At 39.3% G+C, this 15,034-nt stretch overlaps 1 protein-coding gene across 4 annotated transcripts in view; it reads right to left on the bottom strand.

Moving 5' to 3' along the window:
* Nucleotides 1-2,933: 2,933 nt before the first annotated feature.
* VWC2 (von Willebrand factor C domain containing 2) overlaps nucleotides 2,934-15,034 on the bottom strand; it is a 129,269-nt gene continuing 117,168 nt past the window's right edge. The window contains exons 4-6 of one of the 4 annotated variants that reach the window (XR_012375962.1): nucleotides 14,130-14,542; nucleotides 5,974-6,166; nucleotides 2,934-3,847 (exon numbers count right to left, since the gene is read on the bottom strand). Coding sequence is in view for 1 of the 4 variants with exons in the window: in XM_073885044.1 (XP_073741145.1) it covers nucleotides 14,391-14,542 (152 nt within the window). In the remaining 3 variants the exon portion in view is untranslated. Of the gene's footprint in view, nucleotides 6,167-13,947; nucleotides 14,543-15,034 lie in introns of those variants that run through there. The other 3 variants (XR_012375963.1, XR_012375961.1, XM_073885044.1) reach the window with 3 other exon arrangements.

Genomic DNA, 15,034 nt, shown 5'->3' on the forward strand with positions numbered 1-15,034 from the left:
CATCCCGCCAAGATTTGGACCACTTCACCAGATAGGAGGTGCAGGAATGGGCCCGAAACCACCCAGCAGGGGCATGGGAGTGCCCTGTGCTTCTGTGGGGTGGAGGGTGGGTAAGAGGGCTACTCCACCTGGGACCACTGAGACCAGGGGTGCAGTACTGTTTTCCCTGGCAGGACGGGTTTATGGCCAGAGAGGTCTTCTGTTGTTACATCATCTTTTTCCCATCCAATCTTTTGTCTTTGTTGGTGGGCCTAGGATATATGGGAGGCAGTAAGGAAACCAGGGAACTCCAGCAGTGGTATCCCTCAACTCCCGAGGTTCTTAGGCAGCCTTCTCCTCCTTTCCAGCTTCCCGAGATTTCTTAAGCTTGTTTGTTGTGTCAAGGATTTTTAGTAGTAAGAGGGAGAAACTTGGAGGACTGCGGATACTTCATTTTGGCAGAACCAAGTACAGAACCTGTAATTTAATTTCATTAATATCTTCAGAATCTGGTGAGTTTGCCTTTCCCATTCTTGACATGGGTTATTTATGCTTTCTTTTAGTTCTTGCTCAGTCACATCAGATTTATAATTTCTATTGTGACATCTCCATTGTCCTATGGGATACTTGGAATTCTGTTTCTTGACTTACAACATTTGGAGACTTTTTGTTTTAATATTTCTTATTGATTTATAGTTTAATTGAACTGTTGTCAGGATTTATAATCTGCATGTCAGATTATAATATGTTGAGACTTTATGGCTCAGTTTAAAATCATTGTTTATAAATTTTCCACATGTATTTTTAAAGACATATATTCTGTAAACTTTTTAGGAAGAATTATGTGCATGTCCAGTAGGTCAGCTTTATTAATTATGGTATCCAGGTCATCTGTATCTTTTATGTCTCCTATTTATTCCACCAGTTACATATAAAAATATTACCCTATAGATTATGCTGTATGTTTTTATCAAGACCTACTATTTATTGGTCCTCTTACCATTTTATATGCTCATCCTTTTCTTTAAAGATTTTATTTATTTATTTGAGAGAGAGAGAACATGAGTGGGATGGGAGGAAAGCACAAGTGTGGGGAGGGGCAGAGCAAGAGGGAGAAGCATACTCCCCCGCTGAGCAGGGAGCCCGATGCAGGGCTCAATCCCAGGACCCCAAGATCATGACCTGAGCCAAAGGCAGATGCTTAACCGACTGAGCCACCCAGGTGCCCCCCATATGCTCATCCTTTAAGAATACAGTTGCCATAAAGATATTTTCAATCAAATGAAAACTGAAAAAATTATCACCAGTAGAAATTCACTAAAAGAAATACCAAAGAGTATTCTTCAGGCATTTTCTATCTGTGCTTCTTTTCTTCTGTCTTCCAATTCATTATTCTCTCTTAAACTATGTCTAATGCACTGTGAAACCCATTCAACTGTATCTTTAAATTTTTCAGTTCCAAAATTCTTACTTTTTTTTTTTTTTAGTTTTGCTTGGTCTACATTAGGTTTCTAATCCTCTGCTGAAATTTGTAATTTTGTCCTGTGCCTGCTTGAGTGCAACAGACTGACTTTATATTCTGGATCTGATTATTCCATCATTAGACAACCTGTGGATCGGCACAGGTTGTTCTGGGTTTCGGCTCCTCTGTGTTTATGTTTTCTCTCAGCCCTGTATGCCTCTGTAGCTTTGACCATATGCCTTGTGTTTGGAAATGTTTGTAATCATAGTTTAGGGCAAAGATGATATCACTGACTCCCAGAGAGGAGCCAGAGACTGCAATAACCTAGGATCACTTTAACCCAGTTTCAGCAGCTGTGATTTTCTGGAGTAATCCAATGATTCAGAGATGAGCGGCAGTTAAGATGGCACCTTGTTCACCCTCAGATCACCTGTGCACCTTGCATGCAGCCCACTGGGGTCAGGTCACACACTGAAGTGTAGGGAGGTTACCAGGAACCCTGTCTTTGGTGCACCCAGACTCCACATATTGCCCTACATACTCACCCCATGAGATCTCAAAAGTGCTGTTCAGTGTCTCTGTTCCAAATAGGAGTCATACTGGGGCAGGAATGCTCAGAATGCCAGGCTACACTCTGTATATGAGTTTTTCCAGCTCTTGGTCTGATGTTTTTCCTAGGTTTTTAGGCCTCCAAATGCTTCAGAAGGGATTATATATTCTGTCCAGTTTATTTTGTTGACTTTGGCTGGAAAAATTTTCCAAATTAACCTAAATGTGCCAACTCAGGAATGCGAGTGAAGTTCTTAGCTTTAAAAAGATTTTTGTTTTTTATTAATTTTTTTAAGATTTTATTTATTTATTTGACAGATAGACAGCACAAGCAGGCAGAGTGGCAGGCAGAGGGAGAGGGAGAAGCAGGCTCCCCACTGAGTAGGGAGCCAGACGTGGGGCTCGATCCCAGGACCCTGGGCTCATGACCTGAGCTGAAGGCAGCCGCTTAACCGACTGAGCCACTCAGGTGCCCCTGTTTTTTATTAATTTTTGAAGAAGCCTTTCTTCATGCCACAGCAAAGGAAACTCTAGTGAGGGTCCATGAAAAGAATCTGAATTCAAGATATTTTACTTACCATTAGTCCATACTTCTAGTTATTTTGTTAAGGAGCATTACATTCACTTTTAGAAATGACAAAATAAAAATGTACCATCATCACACCTATGCTATGGGACACGGTTATATTGTAGGTACTACTTCAGTGTAAAGCAGTGTCCATCCTTCATTTAAATGACACAAGTGAAAGTCATAATATATATTTGAATAAGCCTCAAGGATTATATTTAAATAACTCAAAATAATTATAGAATTTTGAGTATTTTTAATGATACACACTTTATTGTTGTTTAGTTCAAAAGGCTGAAATATTTTAGACGTATTCTCTTAAATGTGACTCTGTCTAGAAGGGCAAAACCCAGTTTAATAAATAGTTTATTTTATAAATCAGTTCAACACACATACCCATGCAACAACACATACAGATTGGGCCTAACCATATAAATTCAGCTCCACATAATATTAAGTTATTACAAAACAATTTTCTGGAAAATATTATGTATAAATGGGATAAAAGCTATGATAGTATGTAAGTTGTGTTTTTAATTCAAACATAGGAATAAAATGAGTCCCAAATTAGACATTCACTTTTACTGAATTTGAATCTTCAAAATGTTTTAATTTCAATATTCTCATATTTCCCATGTATTAAGTAATAAACACCTTTATATGGACCTTGTGCTTGATGACTATTAATCTCTTCTAGCCTGTGTGTTTTACAAATAGTAACTCATGTAATTACCGTAGGGTTTGGTACTACTGTCCCCACTTTACTGAAGAGCAGTCAGAAGTGCAGAGGTAGGGTATCATGTACCTGATCAGTATTCAGTAAATGGTAGGACAGTGTTCAGAACCAGACCTCCAATGGCCAAAGGCCTTACTGCTAAATTACATAAAGCAGAGAGATTGCAAATATTCTTTTTTATTGAGGATACTTGTAAATGTTAAAAGGATGCTTTGGCCTTGGATTTTAGCCATTGCGATTCTGTCAGTGTGGACGAAGGCCCAGGTCAGGGGTGGAAACCACATGCCTGCAGCCCTCCAACCAGCACGTGCCAGTCCTTGTTCCCTAAAAGCGTCACGGGCATTCCCTTTGGATCAAGGTCCTCCCCTCTTTATCCTGGACTGGAATTCCCCTTGGTTATCTCCAACACTGATTGTGATATTCTTCATATGTCAGATAAACAGGAAAAATGGTGGTTGGGGATTCTTCCGTTGTCACACTTGGTAGATAAAATTGATGTTGTTGTACCCAGAACGTGAACATTTTACTGGCAGACTCACTTTCACTAAAGAACCTATAAAAATATATCATTGTTCTCAGTCTACAGAAAACTGTCTGTAATTCATAAATGTAATAAGTGAAACATTTTAGTATATTTTTTCCCACAACAGTCTGTTAGAAATGAAAACACAAAGACATGGTCTTCTCATTATCTGGTACCTTGTAAAGCATCACATATATTTGCAAATGATGCTGTTTAAAATCTTTTTTCACTTTCAAATACTGGGTCCATAGAAAAAGAATTTAAAATTCTTTGAAAAGATAAATTCAAATTAGAAGTAGTAAATAACACCATTGAGTACATACGTGTATATACACATGCTTATATTTATAGCTATGCAGAAATAGTTACAGGCTTTGTGTAGCTGTATTTACACAGACAAATGGCACAATCGGCTGAAGAGAGTCTCTCTCGGTCTACTCCAGTGCACCTGTTACTGCTTAAACCCAGCTTGCTTTGATATCTGATTTAAAAGGAATGTCAAGCCAATGATGCATCGCTTCTTTTGTCTTTTGTTTTCATCATATCCCACTTATATTTATATTTTAGGTCTTGGTAAATTCAGAAGGTAACTTTATCCATTTGTATGCATGCATGTATAGAAAGAGAGCTTCCAGCTTTTTTGAGGAATAAAGTGAAGGAAAATTATCTCACCCATAGACCACTTTTCTCTTGTTATTTTCTTTGCTTCCTTAAGAAAGGGGCTCATTATATAATTTTGAGTTTTGAAGAAATACCTCAGTATTTGAAAGGTTTATAAAACATCTTTTAAAATTTGTATTACTCTAAATTTCAACTTTTCCATTTTGAGTTCCATGTCCAAATTAATCACTCCCTGTACATTCCCCCCAATTATTATATAAAATTATTTGTCCTTTGAAGTGTAGGTATGCTGTTTATTGTACTAAAAAAAAAAAAACCCATCGTGTTTCTTTTAAAGACATTTAGTATTTTGTAAAGGGCACATTCTGATTCTCATTTCAGTGTTGCTATTTGTAAGATCTCTATTTTTTTATGGTATCAATGCCATAATTCATCTACAACATACAAAAAGACAGATGGGAAATATTTTTATAGCAAGCCCCTTTATTGCAATGATGTCTATTTTTAAATGGGACTATTTTCTTCTAGAGGAAACAGGAGCGGGAGGGCCCACCTGGCCCTCGGTCCACAGCCGGCAGCTGGGGGCACCTTCTCCTCCAACCGCTTCCACCACCTCTGGGATTGTTTTGAGAAATAGCATGTGCTTTGAAATCACAGATTTAACATTATGTAACGTGAGCAGAGTCCTTTATAATTAATTTATAGTAACTGAATTAAACTGGAGTTTGTGAGGCTGAACTAGAAAATGTGTGCAGAGTGTATTGTAGAGAGAGGATAACTAACCTAAGAAGGCACTTAATTTTTTTAAAAGTCATTGGTTCCCTCTGAAAAACAAACTGAGGGTTCTAGAGGGGAGGGGGGTGGGGGGATGGGTGAGCCTGGTGATGGGTATTAAAGAGGGCACGTTCTGCGTGGAGCACTGGGTGTTATGCACAAACAATGAATCATGGAACACTACATCAAAAATTAATGATGTAATGTATGGTGATTAACATAACATAATAAAAAAAAAAAAGACCAGTGTTGGTCATCGAATATTTCAATACCAATAAAGCCACACTGTGGAAAATTAAAAAAATAAATAAAAGTCATTGGTTCCACACAATATGAGCTTCATCATTCCATCACTAGCTAATGTGTAGCAGGAGGTAGCAAAATTTTGTTTTAAATTATAAATGGTGTTACTGATGCAAGTTAATGACTTCAATGCCCAAGTTCAAACTGGCCTTTGATGCCATCCCTGTGTTGGCTGATTTTTGCGCCTCTGTAGTATACTTGACCAAGAGCTGCATGGTTCCCAAGGCCATACATTTCCTAGTCACTGAGGCCTAAACCATTCGTGACACAGCATACACCCAGTAAATATCTGTAGAATGATAGAAATGATCGGATAAGGTCAGCAGCTACTCTGATGGAAGAATATCTGATGCAGGTAGTGTGATCCATCCCAGCCCTGACCATGCCCCATGCAGGAAAATGTCACCAGATGGAGCGATGGCCTCACTTCTCTCCCTGACATTGAACAAGTTACCTACCATGTGTTAATTTCCTCATCGATACATCAGAGTTGACAAAAGGAAGAAATCAAATGAAAGAATTTGAAATGCCTATTGGAATGCTTGTCATATAATTGGCACGCAATAAATGGCAGTTAGTTTCACTTGGCTTCGGGAAGACTGGGTCATAACATTTGGCCATATTTTGTAAATCTCAGTGGATGGACCGTACCTAAAAAAAGACATAAAAAACATCATTGATGCTTGAATATTATTTTAACAAAAAATCTAGATATTGTTCATTCAATTAGGAATCAAAATATATGACACACATTTAGACAAGGGAGGTCACAATATTTTGTGAGGAGCTACCTTTCACTTTAACAAATGTCAAGATCACCGTAGTTGAATTAGGGGTTCAGGAGGCTGTTCATTCCTGGTATTTGTGAGGAGTAGAACACAAGAGCATTTTGAAAATCTGGTCTTATATCTAGAGGCCCCTGCTCTAAAAGTGAATGATTAGACTTCAAATCCCAGGCTCTAGTGTAAAGCAGAGTTTGGTTCTTAACCCCATCATTCACTAGACTGAAATTTAAGCCTATTTCTGAACTTCCCCAAGCTCACATTGACTTTTCTGCAAACAAGGAGAGGATATTAACTACTGCCTGGGGATACTGAGGCTAAATGAGATAATAAATGAAAGCACTTATGGAGCACCTGGGGGGCTTAGTCGGTTAAGCCTCTGACTCTTGATTTTTGCTCAGGTCATAATTTCAGGGTCCTGAGTTGGAGCCCTGCATCGGGATCTGTGCTCTGCAGGGAGTCTGCTCTGCTTCTCTCCTCCCCCTCCCTGTGCCCTCCCCTTGTTCACTCTCTCTCGCAAATAAATAAGTAAAGCTTAAATAAATAAATAAATAAATAAATAAATAAATGAAAGCACCTAGCATAATTTTTGGCTTAGAAATCACGTTTCTTGATTGCCTAACAGTGGATTTTTTAAGACTATTAAATTTGTATATATATACTTATATATACATTTGTTTTATATATACATACATAACACATCAATAGATTTATAGAAGAACTTTACTTATTGGATACTGTTCACTTTTAAAGTTCTAATTGTAAGAAATACATGCTTAGGAAGGGAAAAAGCCTGAAATCAAATAAAAATAGAATTGTATTCATTTGGTAATGTAAATATAATAAATAAAGGAAAATGGGAAAAGGAATCCCATAGTGTATTTGAAAACAGTTCTGCCTAAAATTTAAATTCCAGGAATTTTTAAAATAGATAATTAATCAAGGATTCCTGGGTGGCTTAGTCGGTTAAGCATCTGCCTTCAGCTCAGGTCATGATCCCAGGGTCCTGGGATTGAGCCCTGTGTTGGGCACCTTGCTCGGGGGGGTCTGCTTCCCCTTCTCCCTCTGCCCTTTCCCCGCCCCCGCTTGTGCCCTCACTTGTATGCTCTCTCTCTCAAATGAATAAATAAGAAATATTTTTATTTATTTATTATTTTTATTTGACAGAGAGAGACACAGCGAGAGAGGGAACACAAGCAGGGGGCGTGGGAGAGGGAGAAGCAGGCTTCCCGCAGAGCGGGGAGCCCGATGCGGGGCTTGATTCCAGGGCCCCGGGATCATGACCCGAGCCAAAGTCAGATGCTTAACGACTGAGCCACCCAGGCGCCCCAAATAAACAATCTTTTAAAACATTTAGAGTGCATTTTCACTTAAATCTTCCTAATGTTATTGACACTTTGGGTGAGCATGCCTAGCATGAATGTCAGCGTGACTTAATGTTCAACAGGATTTATTTCCTTAAAAATTAGGCATTTGACACCCAAAATAATAAGATACCTAGCAATAAAACCTAACCAAACAGGCAAAAGGGCTATACTCTGAACACTGTAAAACACTGATGAAAGAAACTGAGGATGACACAAAGAAATGCAAAGACATTCTATGCTCATGAAACAGAAAAACAAATATTGTTACAATGTCTGTATTACCCAAAGCAATCTACACATTTAATGCAATCCCTATCAGAATACCAACAGCATTTTTCACAGAACAAACAATCCTAAAATTTGTATAGAACCGCAAAAGACCCCAAATAGCCAAAGCAATCTTGAAAAAGGAAAGCAAAGTTGGAAGCATTACATTTCCAGACTTCAAGTTATATTACAAAGCTGTGGTGATCGAAACATTGTGGTACTGTAATGAGCACTCATGAATCACAAAGTTCTACCCCTGAAACTGACAAAAACATACAAACAAATAAAAAAACACTATGGTACTGGTACAAATATGGACACATAGATCAATACAATAGAAGATCCAGAAATAAACCCACAACTAAATGGCCAATTAATCTTTGACAAAGCAGGAAAGAATATCCAATAGAAAAAAAAGAGAGTCTCTTCAACAAATGGTGTTGGGAAAACCGGACGGCAACATGCAAAAGAATGAAACTGGACCCCTTTCTTACACTACACATGAAAATAAATGCAAAATAGATTAAAGACCTAATGCGAAACCTGAACATAAAAATCTTAGAAGAGAACACAGTAACTTCTTTAACATCGACCATAGCAACTTTTTTCTAGATATGTCTCCTGAGGCAAGGGAAACAAAATCAAAAATAAACCACTAGGACTACATCAAAATAGCAGCATTATGTACAAGAGCCAAATTATGGAAGCAGCCCAAGTGCCCATCAACTGATGGATGGATAAGGAGGATTGTGGTATAAATAAACAATGAAATGTTACTCAGCCATAAAAAAAAAAAAATGAAATCCTGCCATTTACAACAACATGGATGGACCTAGACAGTATAATGCTGAGTGAAATAAGTCGGAGAAAGACTAATACCACATGATCTCACTCATATGTGGAATTTAAGAAACAAAGCAAATGAGCAAAGGGGGAAAAAGGTGAGAGAGGCAAACCAAGAAACAGACTCTCGACTCTAGAGAACACACTGCTGGTGACCAGGCGGGAGGGGGGAGGGGGGAGGGGGTGGGCGAAACAGGTGTTGGGGATGAAGGAGTACATTTGTCATTATGAGCACATGGAATTGTTCAATCGCTGTATTGTACACCTGAAACAAATATAATAGTGTACGCCAACTAACCGGAATTAAAATAGAAATGTAAAAAAATAAAAAATAAAAATTAGGTGTTTGGACTTAATCTCTATATTTTTGTGTTAAAGTTAAAACAGGTGCAAAAAAAAAAAAACCCAAAAAACAAAAACCAGGTGTTCTGCAAAACTCAGAGTGAACTTGGACATGTGGTGAAATGTAGACAACCACCACCTTCTAACACTTTCCCAACAGCCTGTGGAAATGTGTGTTCCTACAGAAATGACTTGAGTTCATTGATTTATTACTTTACTAGATACCTATTGAGTACTTATGTTATGTAAAAAGATGAAAACATGCATACATACTGGTCTGTGAAAGTCTAAGACAAGAAATTTATATTCTGAAGTCAGAACTAAGTAAATAAATACTGTAAAGACCAAAGCTATAAACTTGACTTGTCTTATCATCACTAAGAACCAGTGTCTCCTCAACATAAGAAATTATTTTCAGCATCAGAAATTTGACACCAAAAGCCATGTGTTTCCTGACTTGTATCAGAAATAGCCAGTGCCTGTCTAAGGGCTGTTTGCTATAAACTCTGCAGTGGTGGGGATTTGCTATGTTTTGGGCTGCTGAACCCTGGACATTGAGGTTTGCAAGTCAGCTGAGAAAGCAGGAGACAACAGGTCGGGCAAACAGTCATGGAAGTTTTGAGCTGCTCTTCAAGATGGTCGTTGGCCTTAAACATGGACAGCAAAAAAAAAAAAAAAAAAAAAAAAAAAAACCTCTGAATTAATACATTGAATACAATTCAACAAGCCTTCAGCATAAAGGTATTGGAAGATATTCTAGGGACCGAATGTTCCATAGCCTGAAATAAAGAGATTTTAGCATGAATAGTAGAGCAAACAGATAAACTGAACTGTAACGCCAAGTATGATATGACCTCTAAATCATGCTAGCGTAAAATACCAAATGGACACTATGGCAAGGGCCCAGCGCGACAGTCCACATAGGACTAAAGAAGCTTCCTCAGAAGCAACGGCACTTGAGCTGGAGATTGAAAAATGGTGAATATCTCCAAGTGCTGAAAAAGCAGGGAGTTGGGAAGCAGAGACCACGTTCAAAGCGTGGTCGGAGGCACCCAAAGCCTGAGACTGTCATGGCCAATAGGAGACCCGGGCAGGGTGTGGGCTTCGACCTTGCCCCATATTCATTCAGTCAAAGACACCATCTGTGTTCAGGAAACTAAACTGGTAGACTTCGGAGGCTGGTGGGAATGGGAAGGATGAACCAGCTCTACGTGGAACAGTGAGAAGTGGCCTCTGGCTCATAGAACATATGAGCTGTAAACCCTCGTTTATTCCAGAAGAAGTGATTGCTCTCTCTGAATCTGAGTACTCAGGAAGAGTGACCACACCAGCCATCCACAGAGGCTGCTAGTGGGAACAGGGGACTGTGGGGGTAAGTCTAGTAATGACAATATGTTGTCAACGAAGCCCAGATCCTAGAACCATAGGTGCCTGTCTGGCCTCATTACATGGATGAGATGGCACCTAATCACCTTTCCTTAATTGTTTTTTAAGTAAACTCTTAAAAGAGTTTTCTCTTTTAACCCCCAACGTGGGGCTCAAACTCATGACCCCGAGGTCAAGAGTCACACACTCTACTGAGCCACCCAGGCACCCCTCACCTCTCCTTATTACACTGCATTGCAGAAAAGCATCTGATTTTTTTAAAAATCAGTAAAAGCAGACTTGATGTCTTGCCTATTAAAACAAATATAGTAAACTGTTGATATTTGTTAAATTTGACTTGTGTCTATAATTCTGTTTTCTATCTATATTTTAAAAAATGGATAGTTTTCAATTTTCGGTTGAGCTAGTTAATATATTGTGCACATTTTAAATAATGGATGCACTAAACTTTTCACTTTAAAATCTTTCACTTTCACCGCTTTCACTGCTTAAAATCAAAACAAAAAACAAAATAGAAGACACCTGAATTCTCTGAAATTGTTTGGATTTTTTTTTAAACATTGTAAACATACAACGTTTGTGTTGGGGGAAGAGAGAGGAGACTTTCTTAAACATAATCGTGATGCTAAAAATTTTTAAATGTGTAAGACTATCTCTTAAACCTGTTTTACTGTACAAAGGAGATGAAGAAATTGAAAGTATCAAAAAGTTGAAAGAAAAATACTGAGATGTCAGATAGCTTCGAGGCACGTAATCTCCTTGCTGTCAAGGATGCTCTCGCCTCCGCATCGGTTGGAGCTGCAGCTCCGTGTGGCGCATGGCGGGGACACATCTAAGGCGTGCTGCGTGCAGGAATAAAACTCAAGGTTTTGAAATTACCGAAGACTTCCGTGAAATGTAAAAGGACTGACAGATCCACGCAACGACACAGGAAATATCCTGTGACTGAAGGAACAAATCTCACTTGAAAGTCTAAAACGTCAGATTAGATAATTTCCAGAATCGTCCTGTTGCTTAATACACATTGCTTCGTATGGGCAGATTTATAGGTTGAATATTTGAAATAAGTGCATGTGCTACCTCTGTAAGTATGATTTCCTTTTTCAACCTGAAGAAGTCATGTGGCAACAATTATAGGGACTCATGGAGCAGACCGATTGGAAGATTAAGAATTATGGCTCTCCAAACACGTCTGTATGTGAACTTTGAGGCTCCTTTTTCAGGACTCTGTCCAAACCAGAATATTTTGCAATCGAATAACTTGGACATGTATTTTCCTCTTTTTATAATGCAGTTATTAAGTCTGAATGAATAGAACAGTTTCGTTGTTAAAAATCTCTGCAAAATACTCTATGGGGAAAAAAAGAAGAGGAAAATGAAAATTTCAACGTGCTACAACCTTATAGACATGAAACTCTACATTCATGGCAAGTTCTTCATGAAGAAGAACAAGTCTCTCTTAGACAAAAGTGCAAATAGCATCACTCTACCTTAAGGATATGCAGTGTCCTTAACCCAAGTTCGGCCATATGGGTGTGGTTTACACAGTGTTCTTACGTGGAAAGAGGAATGAAGGCTTGGAACCAGAGAAGGACAGGGAGTTACTTTAGTGTAAGAACAGCCCTTGTGTTCCAGCTCCGGACTGTGCCTGGGGTATGTTATGGGTCACACTCGTTTAGAGCAAGTGAAAGTCTGTTTCCCAAGATGCTCTCCTGTTCACTCTCTCTGTATATGACCAAAGTCCCGGGTTTCCTGAAATTCTCATAGGTCCCACTGCAATTACTGCAGAGCTCACCACCCATGCAGGGAGGGACTTACATCACCAAGGGAGGCAGGGAGACTCTGGGCCTCTGAGTCTCTCACTGCAGCATGTTTGCTGGGGAGAGAAGAGGCGGCTTTGTGGACTGTTAGCGATAGCTAATGACCCACCTCCCCATGGGGATTCGAGCCCACTGTTGGCAAAACCATAACGTATATAACCTTGTCTCAAAAAAAAAAAAAATCTCCCTTTGGATAATAGAGTGATGATGGCCAATGTCTAGTAGCCTTTAGTACCAAAGGTTAAGTTTTGGAAAGTAACTAGCTAATACTTTCCCTGAGCATTTTCTTGAAAATCTATGTGCATGGAGCCCATTTGGCCCAAGGTGGTTCTTGATAACCAAGATTCAAATTAAATGTAAGCATATGTAAAGTTCTGGAGGCTTCAGTTAGTGCTGGCTGTACATTTATTAAGGTACACAGTGGTTCACGTTTTCAATAATGACAAATATATCAATTTTTCTTGATTAGTCAACCTTTAATGCTTGATTTCTTAGATACTGGATGATATTTTGGTATTCTCTGCTCTTTTCAGGAAAGAACTTCCCTTTGTCAACCTTGAATTGACCTCCTGCCACAATGCACTGTAATTTCTTACTCGTGTTAGGTGTAGGGCCAAAAGCTCATGAAGTCAAGAAACCATGCTTTATTCCCTTTTTTGTCATCAAATGATTTGTGCCTAATAGGTGCTTAATTCAAAATTTTGGAGTAAATAAAAATATGGGGAAAGAACCTTTAAAGATTCAGTTAATGACTATCATTATTTTTTCACTGTACGCCTATTAAGACTGACTACCTTTCTCAGCAGTGTGCCAGGAGTCAATGTGATTGCTAAAGGCAGAACTATTCTCTAATATGCATTGCTCAAGGATGAGGATTTGCAGTGGCTTCTTTTATTCCCTGTCCAAATGAGGGGAAATAAAATCCGTTTGGGATGACAGGTAACTACACAAAAGTAGCCGAGCACACATGGCTTTTGGCACTGTCTGTGTTCACATACTGGCTGGGATGCTGCTCACTCTGTTCCAGAAGGATGGCTAATACAGGGCGATCTTTCAAATTCTACTCTGTCTCTTACGGAGGGTAGTTGATCGTTCCGGTAAGAAACATGCATCCACTGAGTGGACGGTGGGGGTGGGGGTGGTTCTCTGCACTGCATCTAGACTCCAGGTAGAGACTTGTTTGGGGCTTGGGTTTTCCTCCACTCTGCTCCAGAGAGTCAAGAAATTCCCCTATTTCACTGCATGCTTCAGCTTGATGAAACAACAGTGCAAACGTTCCAACCTACCCTGTTGCTTGGCTTACGAGATGATTTAAAGGCATGCTCAGAAGAGAAAGTAATGTGCGTGAGAATAAACTCTACAGATGTGTCCATCTATGGCCCCCAACACAGGAGCCTCGAATACACAGAAAAAACATGTGCTGCTTAACTTTGTACCTGCATCTCCCACATGACCGAGAACGGAGACGATCAAAGCAGGGAGTCATTACGAGAAGGAAACGTATTTGTGTGAAGGAGACCGAATCTCGTAAGGACAGACACGAGATCTGTCTCTGGAATGAGACACCACGGGGGCAGGATTTCAGTATTTCCTTGGGTGCACTGTTCCAAGATGTGAAGCAGAATCAAGTAGCCACCACTAGGCTCGTGTGAGGGAATTGGGGACTGAAGACGATATGCGGGTACACAGTGAGCATGGTTGACAACACGGCATTTTTAATCTGTATCTATAGAAAACATTTATATAAGCTAATAGAGGGATTATAGAAATACATTTAATATAGAATAGTGTCCTTCGGTGTACTTACTGTGAAAATAGCACATTTATTTAGGGGGGGGTTATGCCCAAAGTTCTTGTGGATGTTTTGAAATATACCCATTTCCTTCTTTTGCAGTAACTGTTAGCAAGAAACGCAAAAGTACCAACCATGTTCCGTATTCCTCATCAAAAGTCTTCTGTTGAATGCTATTCCCCAGAGTCATCTAGAATGTTCCCGTCAGTAAAATGTTCTAGAAAAACGTCCGTTTTTTTTGTTTTTGTTTTTGTGTGTGTGTGTGTGGTCCCGTTTCTACATTTGCCTGCACTCATGCCTTGTGCACATGGCCTGTCTCTCGATCCTCCACGTGCCTTCCTCGTAAGTACAATGACATATGGTACATTCGTCAGTCTTGACTTCTCTTCCAGCGGGGATGACAGTTGTTTCCGCAAAGCAGTTCGGGCCTGCAAGGCAGAAAAATGTTTTATATTAGCAGTGTGCATAAATATATAACGCATTTAATTAGGTAGCCAGCTTCATGGTATATGTTTTATTCCCTCTCCTGTGAATGACAGTAGGAAAGTGACAATTTAAACAACATGAAGCACTCCTACTTTTGTCCTGAAATGAAGCTGGCATTATTTAAATATTTTATGAGTGGCAATACTGTGATTTTTCACTAACTGTTCCATCCGGGGGGCCTTCTACAAAAGTCCAATCTGCAATCATTTGATTTAATTAATTCTAAGGAACCACAGAAAGAAGTTAATTAACTGTGACTTTCAAAGAACCGGTCTCATTCTTCATGGCACCTTTACAAGAGGGAGTTTAAATAAGCAAACTGCTTGGAGTAACAGTAAGTCCTGTTTAACTTCCGCACCTCTCGAAGCGGGTTTTTGGATATCGGACATCAGTGCTCGAGTGGCTTCTGTTGGTCCCACCCCCGGGGCCTCTGA

Source organism: Callorhinus ursinus, unplaced genomic scaffold (assembly GCF_003265705.2).
Source record: "Callorhinus ursinus isolate GAN/ISIS: 27379988/994484 unplaced genomic scaffold, GSC_fseal_2.0 scaffold60, whole genome shotgun sequence".
NCBI lineage: Eukaryota > Metazoa > Chordata > Mammalia > Carnivora > Otariidae > Callorhinus > Callorhinus ursinus.